Source organism: Lottia gigantea, assembly GCF_000327385.1.
Source record: "Lottia gigantea unplaced genomic scaffold LOTGIsca_9, whole genome shotgun sequence".
Lineage (NCBI taxonomy): Eukaryota > Metazoa > Mollusca > Gastropoda > Lottiidae > Lottia > Lottia gigantea.
This window is the reverse complement of record NW_008710950.1, coordinates 521,642-538,871: the sequence shown is the minus strand read 5'-3', so window position 1 is coordinate 538,871 and position 17,230 is coordinate 521,642. Positions and strand designations below refer to the sequence as shown.

Here is a 17,230-nt window from a genome sequence, read left to right as displayed (position 1 = left end):
TGGAAAGTGATGGCTTTATTAATGTGTTCTAGTGATAAATACCAAACTGTGGCTCAGATAAAATATATAGCTGAGTATAATATAACTGTGACTGTAAGTATATTGGTGTGTGTCTAAGGAAATGAAAGATTAAATTAACTGATTATATTGTGATGATGATGTGAAATGAAGTTTGAATGTATAAATGTGTTATAGATTGTGATATATATAAGTGTTCTTTACATGAAAACTTTTTACAAACATAGAGAAACAGTGAATTTTTTTATGCTTCAAAGTTTCATTGTGAAAAGAGTTACATAATTTTAATAATATCAATCTGCTCAGCTTAGCTTGATTTTCATCAAAGAAACTCTTTCTGAACATGTTTTTTTTTTTTTAGTTTGGGCAGTTTTGCGATCATCTACTCATTTTATTTTCATTGTTGAAAAAAGTTTTCAGTATGAAACATACTTATTCACAAAATTGTTATGCTTTGAAGTCTGATATTTGTCAATTAAAGAGCGATATTTACAAACGCTATAGGGCATTGAATATAAATATACTTCCACTGCACTAGATTTTGATTCAAATAGATTTGCACTGAGGTATAGAAATATCTTTTGACATTTTAGTCTTCACTATCATGTCACTTTTCCAATTTTATAAACTAAAAAAAGAATTATTTTGATTTGATGTAGAAGATATTTTCATGTTAGAATAATTTGATTCAGAGTGAAAACAGGAGTTAAATATGAACTGTAACTTCTATCTCTAATATTTAGAGAATTTTATTACAGTCTAATGTAAGGGAAGTAATTCTAGTACAAATTTTCTCTCATAATGCATATTATCTACCAAACTATCAATATACTTTGTGAAATAGCAGGAAAACTACTAGGATGTTGGTGAGGAAACAAAAATTAATTCTCACTGTTGTTAGAAATATTGACCTGTTTATGTGACAGTTTTAAAGAATACATTTTTATATACCGGTACAAGCTTAATAGTTATAAATTTGTTGATTTATTGATTGTAGCATTAAATAATATAAAATCAAATCATTTTAGCATTCCTCTATATCTGAAATGACTTGTTTCCAGTTAGCCCAGACATTCAATATATTGTGTCATTAGAAAGGATACTTTGCCTTTACACCAAGTTGACTCTAATTTAAAGTATATTGTAAATGAGAGACAATTATGGTTACAAACTTGAATAAATATAGGATATAATAACTTGACAACATAATGATATTGACTGTTTGAGTTTAATAATAAAATTTCTAGAATTAAGTTACACTTCTACATCAAAAATATTCATTTATGTTTTGGTTGTATTTATTTCTTCTCTTAGATCACATTTATTTGATTCAAATGAACTTGAATTTGAATAAAATATACCAAAATTGTACCATTTAATGAAGTAGGGCCTAGCCCTTTAGAGAAACATCAAGCAATTGAAATGCACTTTTTGTTTTATATTTGTGTTTTATTATTAATATTATAATGTTTACCATATAATGGTTAAGATTGTGTGAGTTGAAGAATGTTTATTTCTATATTGTGATTTTGTTATGTAATGTATAAATGTATCTTGTTATAAACAAAGTCATTTCAAAATAGTTATATTTAAATAAGGCTTGAAACATGAAGCCATACATTTCAATATTGATTGAAAGGGACAGGTTTCCTTTCTTATATTGTGCTTTGAATATCATACATGTATCATTTTGATGCCACTTCAATGCAAGACTTTTGCCTCCAGAGAATGATGTTTATTCCATTAAGTAGGGATGGGATCTGGCTATTTCTGAAGACATTAAATTTTATGACTTAACCTGTCTGTACATGGCATAATATCTGTACGCACAAAACAAGCACTATCTTTGCTTGTCTGAGACTAATCAAAATATGAAAATTGGAAACTGACTGCTCTTTCAGAAGAACTTCTGAATACTTTTCAAGAAATTAAAAATATCCAATGTGTGATTATTCAGAAGCTGCTGCATTAGCATGTCGGATGTTTTGAAAATATTCCTATATTTCTACATGAATCAAGACATCTTCTTTTAATAAATAATGCTCTTTTATAGTATTTTATTATATTGGTTGTTAAAATTCTACATATTGGTCATTCCTTTAGGTATTAAGATTCAACATGTTAACTGACATAATTTAACCCAATTCAAATGCAGATCTAGTTACTTCATTTCGTATTTTTCACATGCCAAGAAACATCAAGATCTGCATTGCAACCAAATAAGTATCCTGAACAATATCCATTCAAACAATAATAATTTTTTAGGAACAATTTTTTCTGAACATATAGAGGTGATTTTAAATCTAGATATGTTTTAAATCAAGGAAGCTTTGCCAAGCAAATTTTACATCAGTACATAAATATCATGTTCAATAGACATGAAAATGGTTAAGCCCACATTGTGTTGAATTTGCATTTGTGCAATTTAAATCCAAAAAATTAGGAAATGATGCCAGACGTGTGAAAAAATTTATAAATTGATAAGAGTGTTAAATTTATGAATTTACAGTTTATTTCAAAAATAAATTCTGTTCTATATGAATATTTCTAAGGAGTATACTTATTTTGATATTTTGACATAAAGCCCTTCTGTTTTTTTTTTGTTTTTTTTTAATGTACATTAAAGAATTTGTCAAGAATATTATTTGATATAAATGTATAGTGAATGATTGAGTGCTTGGTCTCTGTATATTATTATCATTATTATTATAATTTGTGAATGGTGGAGAAAATGAAACTATTTGTGAAATGATAAAAGATATATAAATTTAAAAAATTTGAGTGAAGAGAAAAATGGAGAAGAGATAAAGATATTCTCTTTTCTATATTGTTTTTTTCTGCTCCAATATCTGTGTTGTGAGCTGTTAGATGAAATTAAACTATTTAAAATTATTTGTTATTTATTTTTCAAGATACAGAAAAAAGTACCTGAATGCCAGAAACTAGCTTAAAATCTTACCCACTTTGCCTATGAGAATAGTATGTTACACAGGCCCGACTTCCTGCACATGGTCAAGTGAGATAGAAGATATTGACCGAATCAAAGCAGTAATCCAGCTTATAATTTCGGAGTTCTATCCATACCTTGTCTGACTACATTGAGCTCCAAATCAAAGTTTTTCTCTCATTTCATTAACATTCAAAATAAAATTTTCAATTGTATTTTATATGTCTTAGAATGTCTGCAATAGAAATATAAGGTTCAGTGAGTTTACATTTAAAATGGACAGTTTCCTCCCAGAAAATTCAGGTGAAAATGACCTTTTTTTTTTGGACTGAAAATTCCCCTCTGTAATACAAATAATAATTTTTCCAGTTGTTTTCATCAACCCGAAGACAATCTAAGACTAAGACTCACTAGTATTTTGTAGTTGATATTTTAGTTCATTCGTAAATGATTGGCAAAATTCAATTCAGAAAACATTGAAGTCTTTTTTCTATTGCTGCATTTTCTACCTTGGAGTAGGGTAACTGTGGTGATATCCCAGAATATGCCTAATTATCTGTGCCAAACGTTCAAAGATAACCCGATGAGGTAAGGAGTCCTGTGCTCTATGTATAACCACCTTGTATGATGAGGTAAGAAAGAGTTCTGTGCTCCGTGTATAACCACCTTGTATGATGAGGTAAGAAGGAGTCCTGTGCTCTGTTTATAACCACCTTGTATGATGAGGTAAGAAAGAGTCCTGTGCTCTATTTATAACAACCTTGTATGATGAGGTAAGAAAGGGTCCTGTGCCCTGTTTATAACCACCTTGTATGATGAGGTAAGAAGAGTCCTGTGCTCTGTTAATAACCACCTTGTATGATGAGGTAAGGAGTCCTGTGCTCTGTTTATAACCGTCTTGTATGATTAGGTAAGCAGTCCTGTGCCATGTTTATAACCACCTTGTATGATGAGGTAAGGAGTCCTGTGCCATGTTTATAACAGCTTTGTATGATAAGGTAAGAAGGAGTCATGTGCCATGTTTATAACCATCTTGTATGATGAGGTAAGAACTAGTGATGTGCCCTGTTTATAATCACCTTGTATGATGAGGTAAGAACTAGTGATATGCCCTGTTTATAACCACCTTGTATGATGAGGTAAGAACTAGTGATGTGCCCTGTTTATAACCATCTTATTCTAAAAACTATTGAGAAGTTATATTGTGTAATGATTATAGTTATTGTCATGAAGTATAAAGACTTTGAAATCCTGAATGATCATTACAACAATCTTAAACAAGTAAACAATCGTAAACATTTGATTTAAACAAAGACACATTATTTAATAAAATTCTGACATAAACTGTCACCTCTATCGCCAACAAATTTTGATGAGTTTTTACTAAGTCATGGGCAATAACTCAAATTCTGTTGATCAAAAAATTGTCAAATTCAATCTTGACTAAGATCTCATCATTATAAATGATCATACCAAATTTCATTTAAATCGGATGAAAACTGTACTATATTGTGTTCATAAACAAATCTTGACGCGTTTTTCATAAATCAAGGGCAATAACTCAAAAACTGTTCATCGAAATATAGCCAACTTCAGACTTGACCAAGATCTCATCATTATAAATATTCACACCAAATTTCATTTAAATTAGATGAAAACTGTAGTCTCTATTGTGTTCACAGACAAAGACACGTTTTTCATAAGTCAAGGGCAATAACTCAAAAACCGTTCGTCGAAAAATCGTGAATATCAAACTTGTCCAAGATCTCATCAATATAAATGATCACACCAAATTTCATTCGAATCAGATGAAAACTGTAGTCTCTTATCGCATTCACAAGCCAATTTTGGACGGATCGACAGACATGGGTAACGACAATATATGTCCACATTATAATGTGGGCGTATAAAAACAAAATACAGAGAAGAGTTCAATTTTTATTACGTATTATGTACCAAATTTTTTCTGTTTTAATGTTGGTGGTAGACTTTTTAATATAGCTAATGGTGTTCTTTCAACAACAACAAGCCAATCATCTTCTAAACATTCAACATACATCACAAACTGAAATATATAACAATTCATTCATTTACTATGATAGCTTTATAACACGTATCTGTTGTACATTTCTAATTGATCATGTAATGGATAATTTTAGCAGTAAATCAACAATTTTTAACAATGCCTTTTAGGTTAAAGTACATAAAAAATGTCCAATATCCAAATCATTAGACCTTGAAAATACAGCTTACTCTAAGTACTGCTAGCTGCATGGCCAACCAGAGCTCAAATAGAGCAATAAAAAACACTAATTTTAAAAATGGCTTCATACTATTTTTTGAATGGAAAATACATAAATAAAAATTATTTATCAGTGGAAAATTTCTCCTTTTTAATGAAGCATAGAAATGTTTGCTGTGTCTCATTATTACTATGAAACTATAATTTAACTGATAAGAGGAAAAAAAAAGTAGCAACTTACATGATATTTTTTACATTGATAAAAAGTTCGTTCCTTTTTCATTTCTTTATTCCATTTATCAAAGATTCTCTCAGACTTGCCAGGCATTGGCTGAATCATGAAACAGATTGTTCTAGAATCAGCAATTTGTTAGACGAGATGCTGGCTTTTCAAACACTATTAAATCTTATATAAATATATGATACTTGACAGCTCTAATTTATGGTAACAAGTAACTAACACACATTAACACCTTTTTGGGGTAATTTAGGGGGTTCAAGTTTGCAGAATAACAAAGAACATAAACATTATCTAACCTGTGATTTGTCTATGATGCAAAATGACATACTGTCTTGTAAAATTATATGATTATTATTACTAGTATTAAAACTAATTCTTGATGTTTTATTCACTTTAGTTAACCATTGATCTGGTAATTTCTGACTGTTTTTACGACTCCAAGAAGTATATTCTTTCTTCTCAACATCAAATTCTATCACCTGGTAAAATATCAAATATTATATAAATAACATGTTCCTCATAAATCATACGACAAATCATAATGTAATGACCCGGGGTTAAACATACAATGATTACATGTTTATATACCTCACACATTTTATTTTCTTTAAATTTCATAAATATTTATTCGAACAAATGACTAATTGGCATATAGATGTTAAAAAAATAAATAACTATAAAATAATATCTTTTGTTTGCTTTCATCTATAATTCCCATCATTATAAATGATAACTGGTAATTAATCAGCCTTAACAATCAATCGACACATAACAACAGTATATCAATATTTCCAAACATAAACAAAAATCGTCAATTTTGTTCCCAGGCAAAACGAATAGAAAGCCACAATAACATGACATTATTGTCGCAGAACTCTTTTCACATCATATTGAATCATTTTTGGCACTAAAACGTTCCTGCTTATTTCAGCCAAAATGAATTGACGGCAACTCTATATCAAATATTAATTATTTAATAATAGTATAAAAACTTAAAATAATTTTGGTTATTGGGATATTTAAAATGCATTTGATTGATATTTCTTAGATTATTGAAAAGATTTTTTTATAAATTTCACAAGGGTGTTGAAAGGTATTTTTGAGTCATGACATCTTAGAGATTTATCATAAATCTCATTTTGCAGCTTTGACACTTTGATGTTTATCAATAAAGGGACATAACAATGTTTAAAGTATAAATTTCTTATTTCTTATATATGAATAAACAGAAAATAGTTTTATTTCAGTGTAGACTTGATGTAACTTTTTGTATTTTTATGAATCATTTTCATTATGATTATCTTCCTTCTGATAGTTATTGAGAAAGAAAGAAAAACAACTGTTTTAGTTTCCAAGTATCACATGTTCAAGATGACATACAATGTTTACCACATCTTACAGTTGCTTCTCATCATTTATCTTGGTACTACTTAATTAAAATACAAGTTTATATTATAAATGTCTCACCATGTTATTTGAATATGTTACAAGTAAGGTCTGGACAGGAGAAAATCTAAAACATCTAACAGGATAGTCATAACTTGGTAGAGTACACTCCAGCTACAATAAATATAGATTGTATCATAATATTACTAAGTGATAAAACATCTTAAAATAATTCTGAATTCATGAATGATCTAACTAACAAACATCATGTCTTCTTACTGGGTTTATCTGAGTTACTGACTATGAATTAACATCAAATTTTACAAACTTTGCTTACATGAATGCAGTTCAATATTGATCAAATCATCATTCAGTCAGTATTCTCAACCCTTGAACCCTGAGTGTAAATGAAATATAACGTCATATACCCTAAACTGTAATAAATGTAAAAGTGTATGATGGTATATGACTCCACCTAGTAACGGCCGATATACCGCCTGCTCGAGTATATATTGGGTTAGTATGTGGCCGGTAAACCGGCCGCTAGGGTGGAAAGGGTTAAGAGCATTCACAAAGTTTGTTGTACTACATTTTATTCAAGGGAATTTACAAAGACTATTTGTTAACTGTAAGAATCCATAATTACAGCACAAGAAAATAACATCAAGATGTTAATGAATAAAATCAAATTAAATATATATCTACCTGGTATGTTTTGAGATTATAGACAAATATTTTGTTTTCACCAGACGTCACTGCTACATATTCATTATCAGAGCATATAGTTAATAATCTTATACCACTTTCAATTTCTACAAGAAAAAAATCAATAATCTTATACCACTTTCTACAATATACATTTAATAATCTTATAAATATACAATTAATAATCTTATACCACTTTCGATTTCTATGAGAAAGATAGCTTGCGTTGCAAGGTAACATACGCCCACTGGCAGCTGTCAGAAATAATAAAACAGTCTTTAGTGACTAAAGTACGAATTTTCTCATATTGAAGAAATTATTTATGCTGAATAATTCCACAAAATTTTTTAAAATCAATGTCAATAACCCAAATACAACAAACAATTAAATCACACAGCTCTAATCAAGGGCAAAAAAACAACGTTTACAAAGTCAAGGGCAATAACTCAAAAAATGTTCATAAAAAATATCTCTTGTTAGAACTTGTCTGAGATCTTATCAATTCCAATGATCACACCAAGTTTCATCAGAATCGGTTGAAAACTGTAGCTTCAATCCTGTTCACAAACTATTTTTAACAAATTTCAACACGTTTTAACAAAGTCAAGGGCAATAACTCAAAAACCGTTCATCAAAAATGCGTCATGTTAGAACTTGTCCGAGATCTTATCAATTCCAATGATCACACCAAGTTTCATCAGAATTGGTTGAAAACTCTAGCTTCAATCCTGCTCACAAACTATTTTTAACAAATTTCAACACGTTTTAACAAAGTCAAGGGCAATAACTCAAAAACCGTTCATCAAAAATGCGTCAAGTTAGAACTTGTCCGAGATCTTATCAATTCCAATGATTACACCAAGTTTCATCAGAATCGGTTGAAAACTGTAGCTCCAATCCTGCTCACGAACTATTTTTAACAAACTTCAAGGCGTTCTAAGTCAAGGGCAATATCTCAAAAACCGTTCATCGAAAATATGTCAAATTCGAACTTGACCGAGATCTTATCAATCTAAAGCATCACACCAAGTTTTATCAAAATCAGATAAAAACTGTAGTCTCTATAATGCTCACAAGAAAAGTTGATGGACGGACCGACGGACAGGGGCGACAACAATATACGACCACATATTCATGTGGGCGTATAAAAATCAATAATCTTATACCACTTTCTACAATATTAAAATTATCAAGTCTATAATACACATAATAACCTTATACCACTTTCTACAATATACAATCAATAATTTTATAATACCACTTTCCATTTCTACAAGAAAGAATGAATAATCTTATACCATTTTCTATTTCTACAAAATACAGTTAATAATATTATACCACTTTCTACAATATACAATGAAAGATCGTCATATTCGAACTGGTCCAAGATCTTATTAATATAAATGATCACACCAAATTTCATATAAAAACTGTTGTCTCTGTTGTGTTCACAAGCCAATTGTGGGAGGATGGAACGACGACAATATACGACCACATTATAATGTGGGCATATAAAAAATATATTTTCTACACAATACCTTCAAAAGTATTAGAAAGTGTAGCCTGTTGATCATCTATAGAAAATACTTGAATAAAACCAGAAGATGTTGCCGTGACTACCAGTTTCCCATCTACTGTAAATTCTATATGGTGGACAGGAACCCTAATATCTTCATTATTAGTAACTATTTTATTCAAACTCACTTTTGGTGTAAACTCTTCTTCATCCTAAGTTAAAACATCATGTATAAAAAAAAATGAAAATTCAATCTTTATGAAGCATGGAATCAAATTAAAAAGAAACTTTCAACATTGTCAACTAAAATTGCAAATCAATCTACACAGATTTAAATCTAAATACAGCATGGTTGTACATCTAATTACATGACACAAAGAAATAACTAATAAAAAAAAAATTTCTGTAAACAACAGCAAGCATATATCGAATATCAACAATAAATACCACTAGACTTACCACTTGTAAATGATAAAATCGTACATGTGATTGATATGAATAAGCTAAAGTTAAACAATCGTTACTGATATTACTACAGATAATATTATCTTCACCACTTTTACATTTTAATTGTAATAATTTGATAGGATTACTTCTTAATGGTAGTATCTCACCATCATTCTCTATAAAATATAATGGTATATATATAATGCTTATTACATTATGGATCATATACATATTACATACAAAATCTGTGGAGAGATTTAGATGCCCTCACAGCCCATTGAAATAATTTATTATAAAGTTATGTATTGTAAAAAACTATAATCAAACAAAGATTTTTCATGCTATCAGAGCTGTTTATCACAACATAACTAGCAAGGAGTGGAAATCAACAAAATCTACCAAAATTACAGACTAGATTGATCACTGGCAGACTTATAGATGGACAAGTGTTGTTATAAATTAGAAACAAGCACAAGATCAATCTTATTTGTGAGACTATATCTTAGTATTGGTGATTAATTTCAAGGAACTATACCTGAAGTAAAATTTGTATGACCAAGTTTCCATACTTCTATATAGTCAGGATACTGTAGTAATATCAATTTCTTTTCTTTTGATACATGAACTAAATCCTAGAAACCAGACAAGTGATGTTTTAAATTAATCATAAATAGATACCATCATTTGTCACTATATTATTACCTTAAAGCTGTCATTATTAAACACATGATGCTGGCAAATTCCCTAGTTTTTAAATATCTTATTTTATTTTTACTTATATAACCCCCCAGACAATTTAAAGCAGATGCAACCAGTCTGATTATGTACACAAAATTAACTGTCTAGAATATTGGTCTCTAGAAATAGGCTGAAATGTGGTAACTATCCAGACAGAACCTGTTTCTACAAATATTCATAAAACAAAACACAATACCCTTGGTAAATAATGAAATCTTCTTGACTGAATTTTACCATTTTTACGATTTGTAATACACAGATTGGTAGCTATTCCTATAAGAATATGACGAAATATACATAATTAATACAGGTGTTACCTATACAGTCAAGCAACCTAATTTCGTGCTAACCTATTTTTCGTGCATCTTCGGAAATGATTAATAATTTACATGTGCGACCTCCGCATTTGATTGTTTTGATAAACATGGGTTATTTGTCAGCTAGTAGAATGAATCCAGTAGTTTCAAGCAAGGTAAAAGGTATTAATGTATACTTTGACAAATACAAAATGGCGGATTTCAGTTATTACCAAACATCACAATTTTTTTTATCGGCCGAATTTCCTTATAATCCCAAGTTGTAATCGGAATTCCAAATGTCATCTGCTAGAATGTAGTCCCATGAATGAAGTCACATGATCAACTAGCGGATTCCGTGTCAGCAGAAAAATTCTGTTATATTCTTATGTTGTTTCAATGACTTTTAGCAATAAATCACGCTACGTATCTTATTTTGTCAATGGCTATTTTTTTTCTAATCATTGTTTTTTGAAGGAATTCTCATTAGTAATAATGAATTGATATTAAAGATAAATACTTAGAGAAGTTAATTATACCACCCGGTATCCATACATGTTTTTCTCGACTTATTTATAGATCAAACATTGTACCTTGAAAATAGGTGACACATTTTGCCGCCGTTGACAAGTTGGTTACTTATGAAATATAGGTCAAAGTGAGGGATACATAAAGAAAATCAAAACAAACCAATTTAAATTATTTTGGAGAATATCTGAAGAAATATCTAAGACATAAAAAAAAAATTCTGTTTTTTTAACTTTGACGAAATTCGGTGTTGAATCCTTATATGCACGAAAATAGGTTACACCACTGTACATATACTAAATGATATACCTCATTGGTTTAATATATTGATTAAGAAACAAGATCATCAATTATAGCTATTTCATATTGTGTGAAGATCAATACTATAAGATCTGAAAGTCTTGATACACACTACATACCTGCTGAAATAACGCCAATAGGACTAAAACATAAAGCTCTAACATCATGTTTATGTATATTCTCCGTTGTTGATTGGACCCATTGTTGTGTACCATTTTTTACATATATCAGTTCAAAACCTACTAATAATGGATCTACTCCTGATGAAAATACACAATCATCAGCCTGAAAAATATCATAAAATGATTTAAGTAATATAGCCAGTAGATATTTTGAGTAAATGATCAGTTTTCTATAACTTATGTGGGGGAATCTTGCTTGACAACTGTGGCAAAAAATAATACAACTATCAAAGTAGTTTTATAAGCACAACCTGTAGCATTATGTTGAGAATAAGACAAGCTATGACTAACTATAAATATCAATTCTGGTAAAGATATGTTAGTAATAAATACCTCATTGACGGTTAAAGTTAAAACATCAGCTTTATGACTTTTAAAACTCTGAAATAGAATGTTAAATAGATTCAAATGTGATAAGAAAATTGCATTAAGACTTCATTTCTTTAAAAAAAAACTGTCAGAAATGATAAAACAGTCATTAGTCATTAGTCATTAGTATGAATTTTCTCATATTAAAGAAATTTTAATAGTTTGAATTCAATAATATATATATTTACTGCCAGTTATTTATGCTGAGAAATTCCACTAAATTTTTAAAAATCAATATCAATAACCCAAATACATCAAATTATCTCATCAATATAAATGATCACACCAAATTTCATTAAAATCAGATGAAAACTGTAGTCTCTCTTGTGTTCACTAAAACATTTTGACGCGTTTTTCCTAAGTCAAGGGCAATAACTAAAAAAACGTTCATCGAAAGATTGTCAAGTTCGTAGTTGATCAAGATCTCATCAATATAAATGATCACACCAAATTTCATTAAAATCAGTTGAAAACTGTAGTCTCTATTGTGTTCACAAGAAATGTTGATGGACCGACGGACCAACGGACAGTTAAGATTGCCTTCCACCATTTGTAGTTTGTTTCTTCCCCTGATGAAGTCAAAACTTTTTTGATGAAACGTTAGGTATTAAAGGATGGTATTTGATGTCAAGTTTTATTATTTATTACACCAAGTTCAGTATACATCAAATGAATCGCTGTACTACTAGTGGTATTGGTGATCCCATCAAAAAGTCTTCTGTGATTGGTTATTGCTGCCTGTTTTTTCTTTTTGGAATCACCACATTTCCATGTGGGCGTATAAAAAATTAAAAATGAAACACTTTATTGTGTTAAACATGAGATAGATAACTGATAGATTTAATATTAAAAAATATTACCTTTATTAATGTTCCTTGTCTGCCATTCCAAAAACAAGTTTGTCCTCTTGAATCTCCACTTATTATAGTCAAATTACTAAAATATTATAAAATAAAATAAACAATTCTAAACAAATGAGATCAAAGGAAACGTGACTGTAATGGACTGAAAGGGCATGGATTTTTATCACTTTCTATTTTCTTTGGTTCATGCAATCAAGAAATATACTAGTCTTTAAAGCAATTTTTATCGAATGAGAACAATGGAAAATAATGTTCAAGACTTTATCTGAACTTTTCATTCCAAAGTCTTTTCTAAAATTATCTCTAGATTGAAATCAAAGACTACAAACTATTTATTCTTGTTCAAAATTATTCAGACCTTTAGACAGAAATAACTGCATGAAATAGATGAAAATAACTATAAAAATAACTCAAAAAATTTGAAAATCACCTTGTAACAGCTAGGGTCCATACTATAGTTTCTTGATTACCAATTTGATGCCCTAATGTTAGACGTTGTATAGCTTGTCCAGATTTAACACTCCATAACCTTATATTATCTATACCACCAGTTATTATAATACCTTCTTCAGTATGCCAGGCAATAGATAGTATACGACCTAAAATAGATTGTTAATATCACATTATTCTACAGTATGCCAGGCAATTGATAGTATAAGACCTAAAATAGATTGTTAATATTATATTATTCTACAGTATGCCAGGCAATAGATAGTACAAGACCTAAAATAGATTGTTAATATTTATAACATTTCAATAACCCATATCATAAATAGTATAAGATCTGAAATAGATTGTTAATATTATATTATTCTACAGTATGTCAGGCAAGAGATAGTATAAGACCTAAAATAGATTGTTAATATTTAGAACATTTCAATGACCCATATCATAAATACTATAAGATCTGAAATAGATTGTTAATATTATATTATTCTACAGTATGCCAGGCAATAGATAGTATAAGATCTGAAATAGATTGGTAATATTGCATTATTCTACATTATGCCAAGCAATAGATAGTATAAGATCTGAAATAGATTGTTAATATTACATTATTTTACAGCATGTCAGGCAATTGATAGTATAAGACCTACAATAGATTGTTAATATTAGATTATTCTACAGTATGTCAGGCAATAGATAGTATAAGATCTGAAATAGATTGTTAATATTATATTATTCTACAGTATGTCAGGCAATAGATAGTAAAAGATCTGAAATAGATTGTTAATATTATATTATACTACATTGTTCAAGCAATAGATAGAATAAGATCTGAAATAGATTGTTAATATTATATTATTCTACAGTATGTCAGGCAATAGATAGTATAAGATCTGAAATAGATTGTTAATATTATATTATTCTACAGTATGCCAGGCAATAGATAGTATAAGATCTGAAATAGATTGTTAATATTATATTATTCTACAGTATGCCAGGCAATTGATAGTATAAGATCTGAAATAGATTGTTAATATTACATTATTCTACAGTATGTCAGGCAATAGATAGTATAAGATCTGAAATAGATTGTTAATATTATAATATTCTACAGTATGTCAGGCAATAGATAGTATAAGACCTAAAATATATTGTTAATATTATATTATTCTACAGTATGATCAGACACAGTTTAAAAGAAACGTGTATCAAATTGTGCAATAAATTCATTATGTTCAATTATACTGCAAACATAAGAAATATTATATAGACTTTTCATTAGACATTGTTGACTTTGAAGACTTCCCTGTGCTTTAAAAATAAATCATTTTTCATTTACCTTCCTGTTTACCAAATGACTGTAAATATCTTAACTGTAACATTTCAATATCAAATAAAACAACGCAACCATCTTCAGTTCCTGCCTGTAAACATATATCACAAAATATACAGGATTTAATCACCACTCGCTCTATCTAACTATTCACAAATTTGTAGATCTTTTAGTAAAGGTAAGGAAAATGATTGATATGACTTGTAATTAAGAATATATTTGTATCCAAAGACATTGGATTGTGATGAATAAGGTTTTTTTCTTGCACACCTCTATCTTAATGTAATAATATCGTAGGCACAATTTCAAAGTCTAATTTGTCAATATGAAACTAATTCATTAAATGTTCAATCCAAGACAACTAACAACATGATGTTCAGTTCAGAATGAATATGAGCTATATATATATAAATAACTAAATCTCTTACTGCTAATCTTGTCCCTGTAGAATTCTTTGTTAAACACCAAATAGCCCCAGCATTTGATGGCTCTGAATGCTAGAAAAAGTCATATATAAGTTTGTTGTGAAATAGACATCAACATTAATCAGTTACTAATCCCAGTTAAACCAAGGACATCAGAACTTTATTCTAATACAGATTTTTTCAGTCTGTTACACACAGTTTATTGTCCCATACATACGAATAGATGCTTTTTCCATGTCAGCCCCTCTGGCCTGCATAACTGACAAGAGGAAACTGAAGATATTATTTCGACCTATGCTGGGATTAAATCCTGGATCTTTCGTTTACCATGCAAGAATCCGACTCACCTGAGCCACCTGAGATGTCAGAAACTCTTAAAGAATTGAAAGCAATAACAAATAGATAGAATTTGTAAGCAATGTAATTAATGTGTATTATGTGTAAAAAATTCAAGATAACAACTTACTATCGGCTGTAAAGCAAGTAAATTATATTCTGTAACTTCACCATCTAAACCAGCAGTAAAGAGTCGTCTCCCTTCCCATACAATGGCTTCTACAGATTTATCACATCCTCCAGGTATTGTCTAACAAAATATTAACATGGACCAAAATAGATATTCAAAAGAACTTTTAAAATTATAACTTAAAGTATTAATTATTCAATATTTTATACAAATAGAGAAATAGGCTAAATTAATTTTTATAAAAAACACTTTTCGACCATAATTAAGTCTCCCCAAAATGTAACGTAGAAATATAATTTATCACATACATAAAGAAAATCATCCAATTCAATAAAACTGTAATAAACGTATGAATACCTTTAGATGTAACCAATCAGAATCTGGTAACCATATTTCAATTGTTCCATCACTCCTAAAATATATTATATTATAAACTGAAATAAACAACAAAGGGACATGATCTAATATAATGGCTTGATCATGCAGTCAAGACCTAGTCCATTCTGCTCAACCTTCAACAATGTTTGTTAGCTTCCATGAACATTAACTAGACCATTGAAGGCAGACATATTGCCAGGGAAATTGGCAAGGGCACATAACTCTGTCTGAAGATTGATTTTGATTGGTTAGAATAGTGTAGTGATTTGCACTGTGTAAATAAAAAATCATAAGGTCAAAAAAAATGATTCTACTCAAATAACAATATTTTATGAATAATGATTGATTGTTTGAGTTTGATTTAAAAAGTATTCAGATATATTGAATAAGGAAAGTATTCAGATATATTGAATAAGGAAAGTATTCAGATATATTGAATAAGGAAAGTATTCAGATATATTGAGATGTATTGAGTTAGGAAAGTACATGTATTCAGATACATTGAATTGGGAAAGCATTCAGATTAGATGACAATTTTTCTCATATAAACCTAATTAATTTGGCAAAGACTCAATTTAATGTTTGGTTACCAAATCAGACTTTCTTCTCACTTTATCTGCATAGTTTTTTTGTGCGAAATTTCTGTAAACCTTGAAAATATTCTTCAATAGAAAATTTAAGATAATCAATACTGGATTTAGTAAAAGAATTAATAATTACCAGTATGTTAAAAATTAAAAAAAATACCTTGAAACGGCAAGCTGCTTTGTTGACTTTTCATATGCCAAACAATGTACAGTCTTTGGCTGATATTCGAAAAATCTCACATGGTGTACTCGAAACTCTCCCATATTCTTGCTAGGCTATTCAATTTGACTAAGCTTTCCTGAAAAAATAATGTGAAATATGTACATATGTGTGATTCAGTTTTCTAAGCATATAGTCTACAAAAACTACACAAAACTCATTTCTTTCAGAAAGTCCTTGTGTCCATTGTCGCCCTAAAGTTTGATGATTTTATTTATGAAATAAATGTTATTGAAGTTCTTTCGGTGCTTTTCTCTTTTTTTAATTTAAATTAAATGTGTTTTTAAGCTGTGTAATCAGATCTAGATGGTAGAATATCCTTATTGATTTCGTGAAATGTGTGTCAACTTTGCTATTAAGTCTAAGATCTAGGCCTACTAAAAAAAGAATAAGAAGTCTACCACAGTAATCACTGATTCAAGTTTTGTTCCTACCACTATAATAAATCTTTTTTTCTTTTAAATTTTTTTTTTGGATAAAACAAATCTGGCAAAATATATCATCTCAAAAACAATGCATGTTTATCGTGGGTGCAGACATGTTGAAGTCTCACACTTTCTATTCATCTGAATTCTGATTAGATAAAAATATTAGTT

At 29.2% G+C, this 17,230-nt stretch overlaps 1 protein-coding gene across 1 annotated transcript; it reads right to left on the bottom strand.

Moving 5' to 3' along the window:
* Window positions 1–4,890: 4,890 nt before the first annotated feature.
* LOTGIDRAFT_229732 (hypothetical protein) lies at window positions 4,891–17,165 on the bottom strand. Its single transcript, XM_009068215.1, has 19 exons — window positions 17,036–17,165; window positions 16,575–16,713; window positions 15,807–15,861; window positions 15,450–15,569; window positions 14,987–15,055; window positions 14,565–14,649; window positions 13,209–13,377; window positions 12,776–12,851; window positions 11,880–11,927; window positions 11,484–11,649; window positions 10,437–10,513; window positions 10,038–10,134; window positions 9,515–9,678; window positions 9,078–9,267; window positions 7,540–7,646; window positions 6,916–7,008; window positions 5,745–5,927; window positions 5,449–5,538; window positions 4,891–5,030 (listed from the first exon to the last, which is right to left on the bottom strand). The coding sequence occupies exons 2-19, from the start codon at window positions 16,676–16,678 to the stop codon at window positions 4,914–4,916; spliced, it is 2,010 nt and encodes a 669-aa protein (XP_009066463.1). The 5' UTR covers window positions 16,679–16,713; window positions 17,036–17,165; the 3' UTR covers window positions 4,891–4,913.
* Between the last annotated feature and the right edge of the window lie 65 nt (window positions 17,166–17,230).

What these genes read in the sequence shown, in the direction of transcription:
- LOTGIDRAFT_229732 (XM_009068215.1), bottom strand. Translation starts at nt 16,678, where the DNA reads ATGGGAGAGTTTCGAGTACACCATGTGAGATTTTTCGAATATCAGCCA. An exon ending in GCATCATAGACAAATCACAG is followed by an intron (nt 5,539 to 5,744) that starts GTTAGATAATGT and finishes TTCATGATTCAG; the next exon opens with CCAATGCCTGGCAAGTCTGA. An exon ending in ATCAATGTAAAAAATATCAT is followed by an intron (nt 5,031 to 5,448) that starts GTAAGTTGCTAC and finishes TATATATTTCAG; the next exon opens with TTTGTGATGTATGTTGAATG.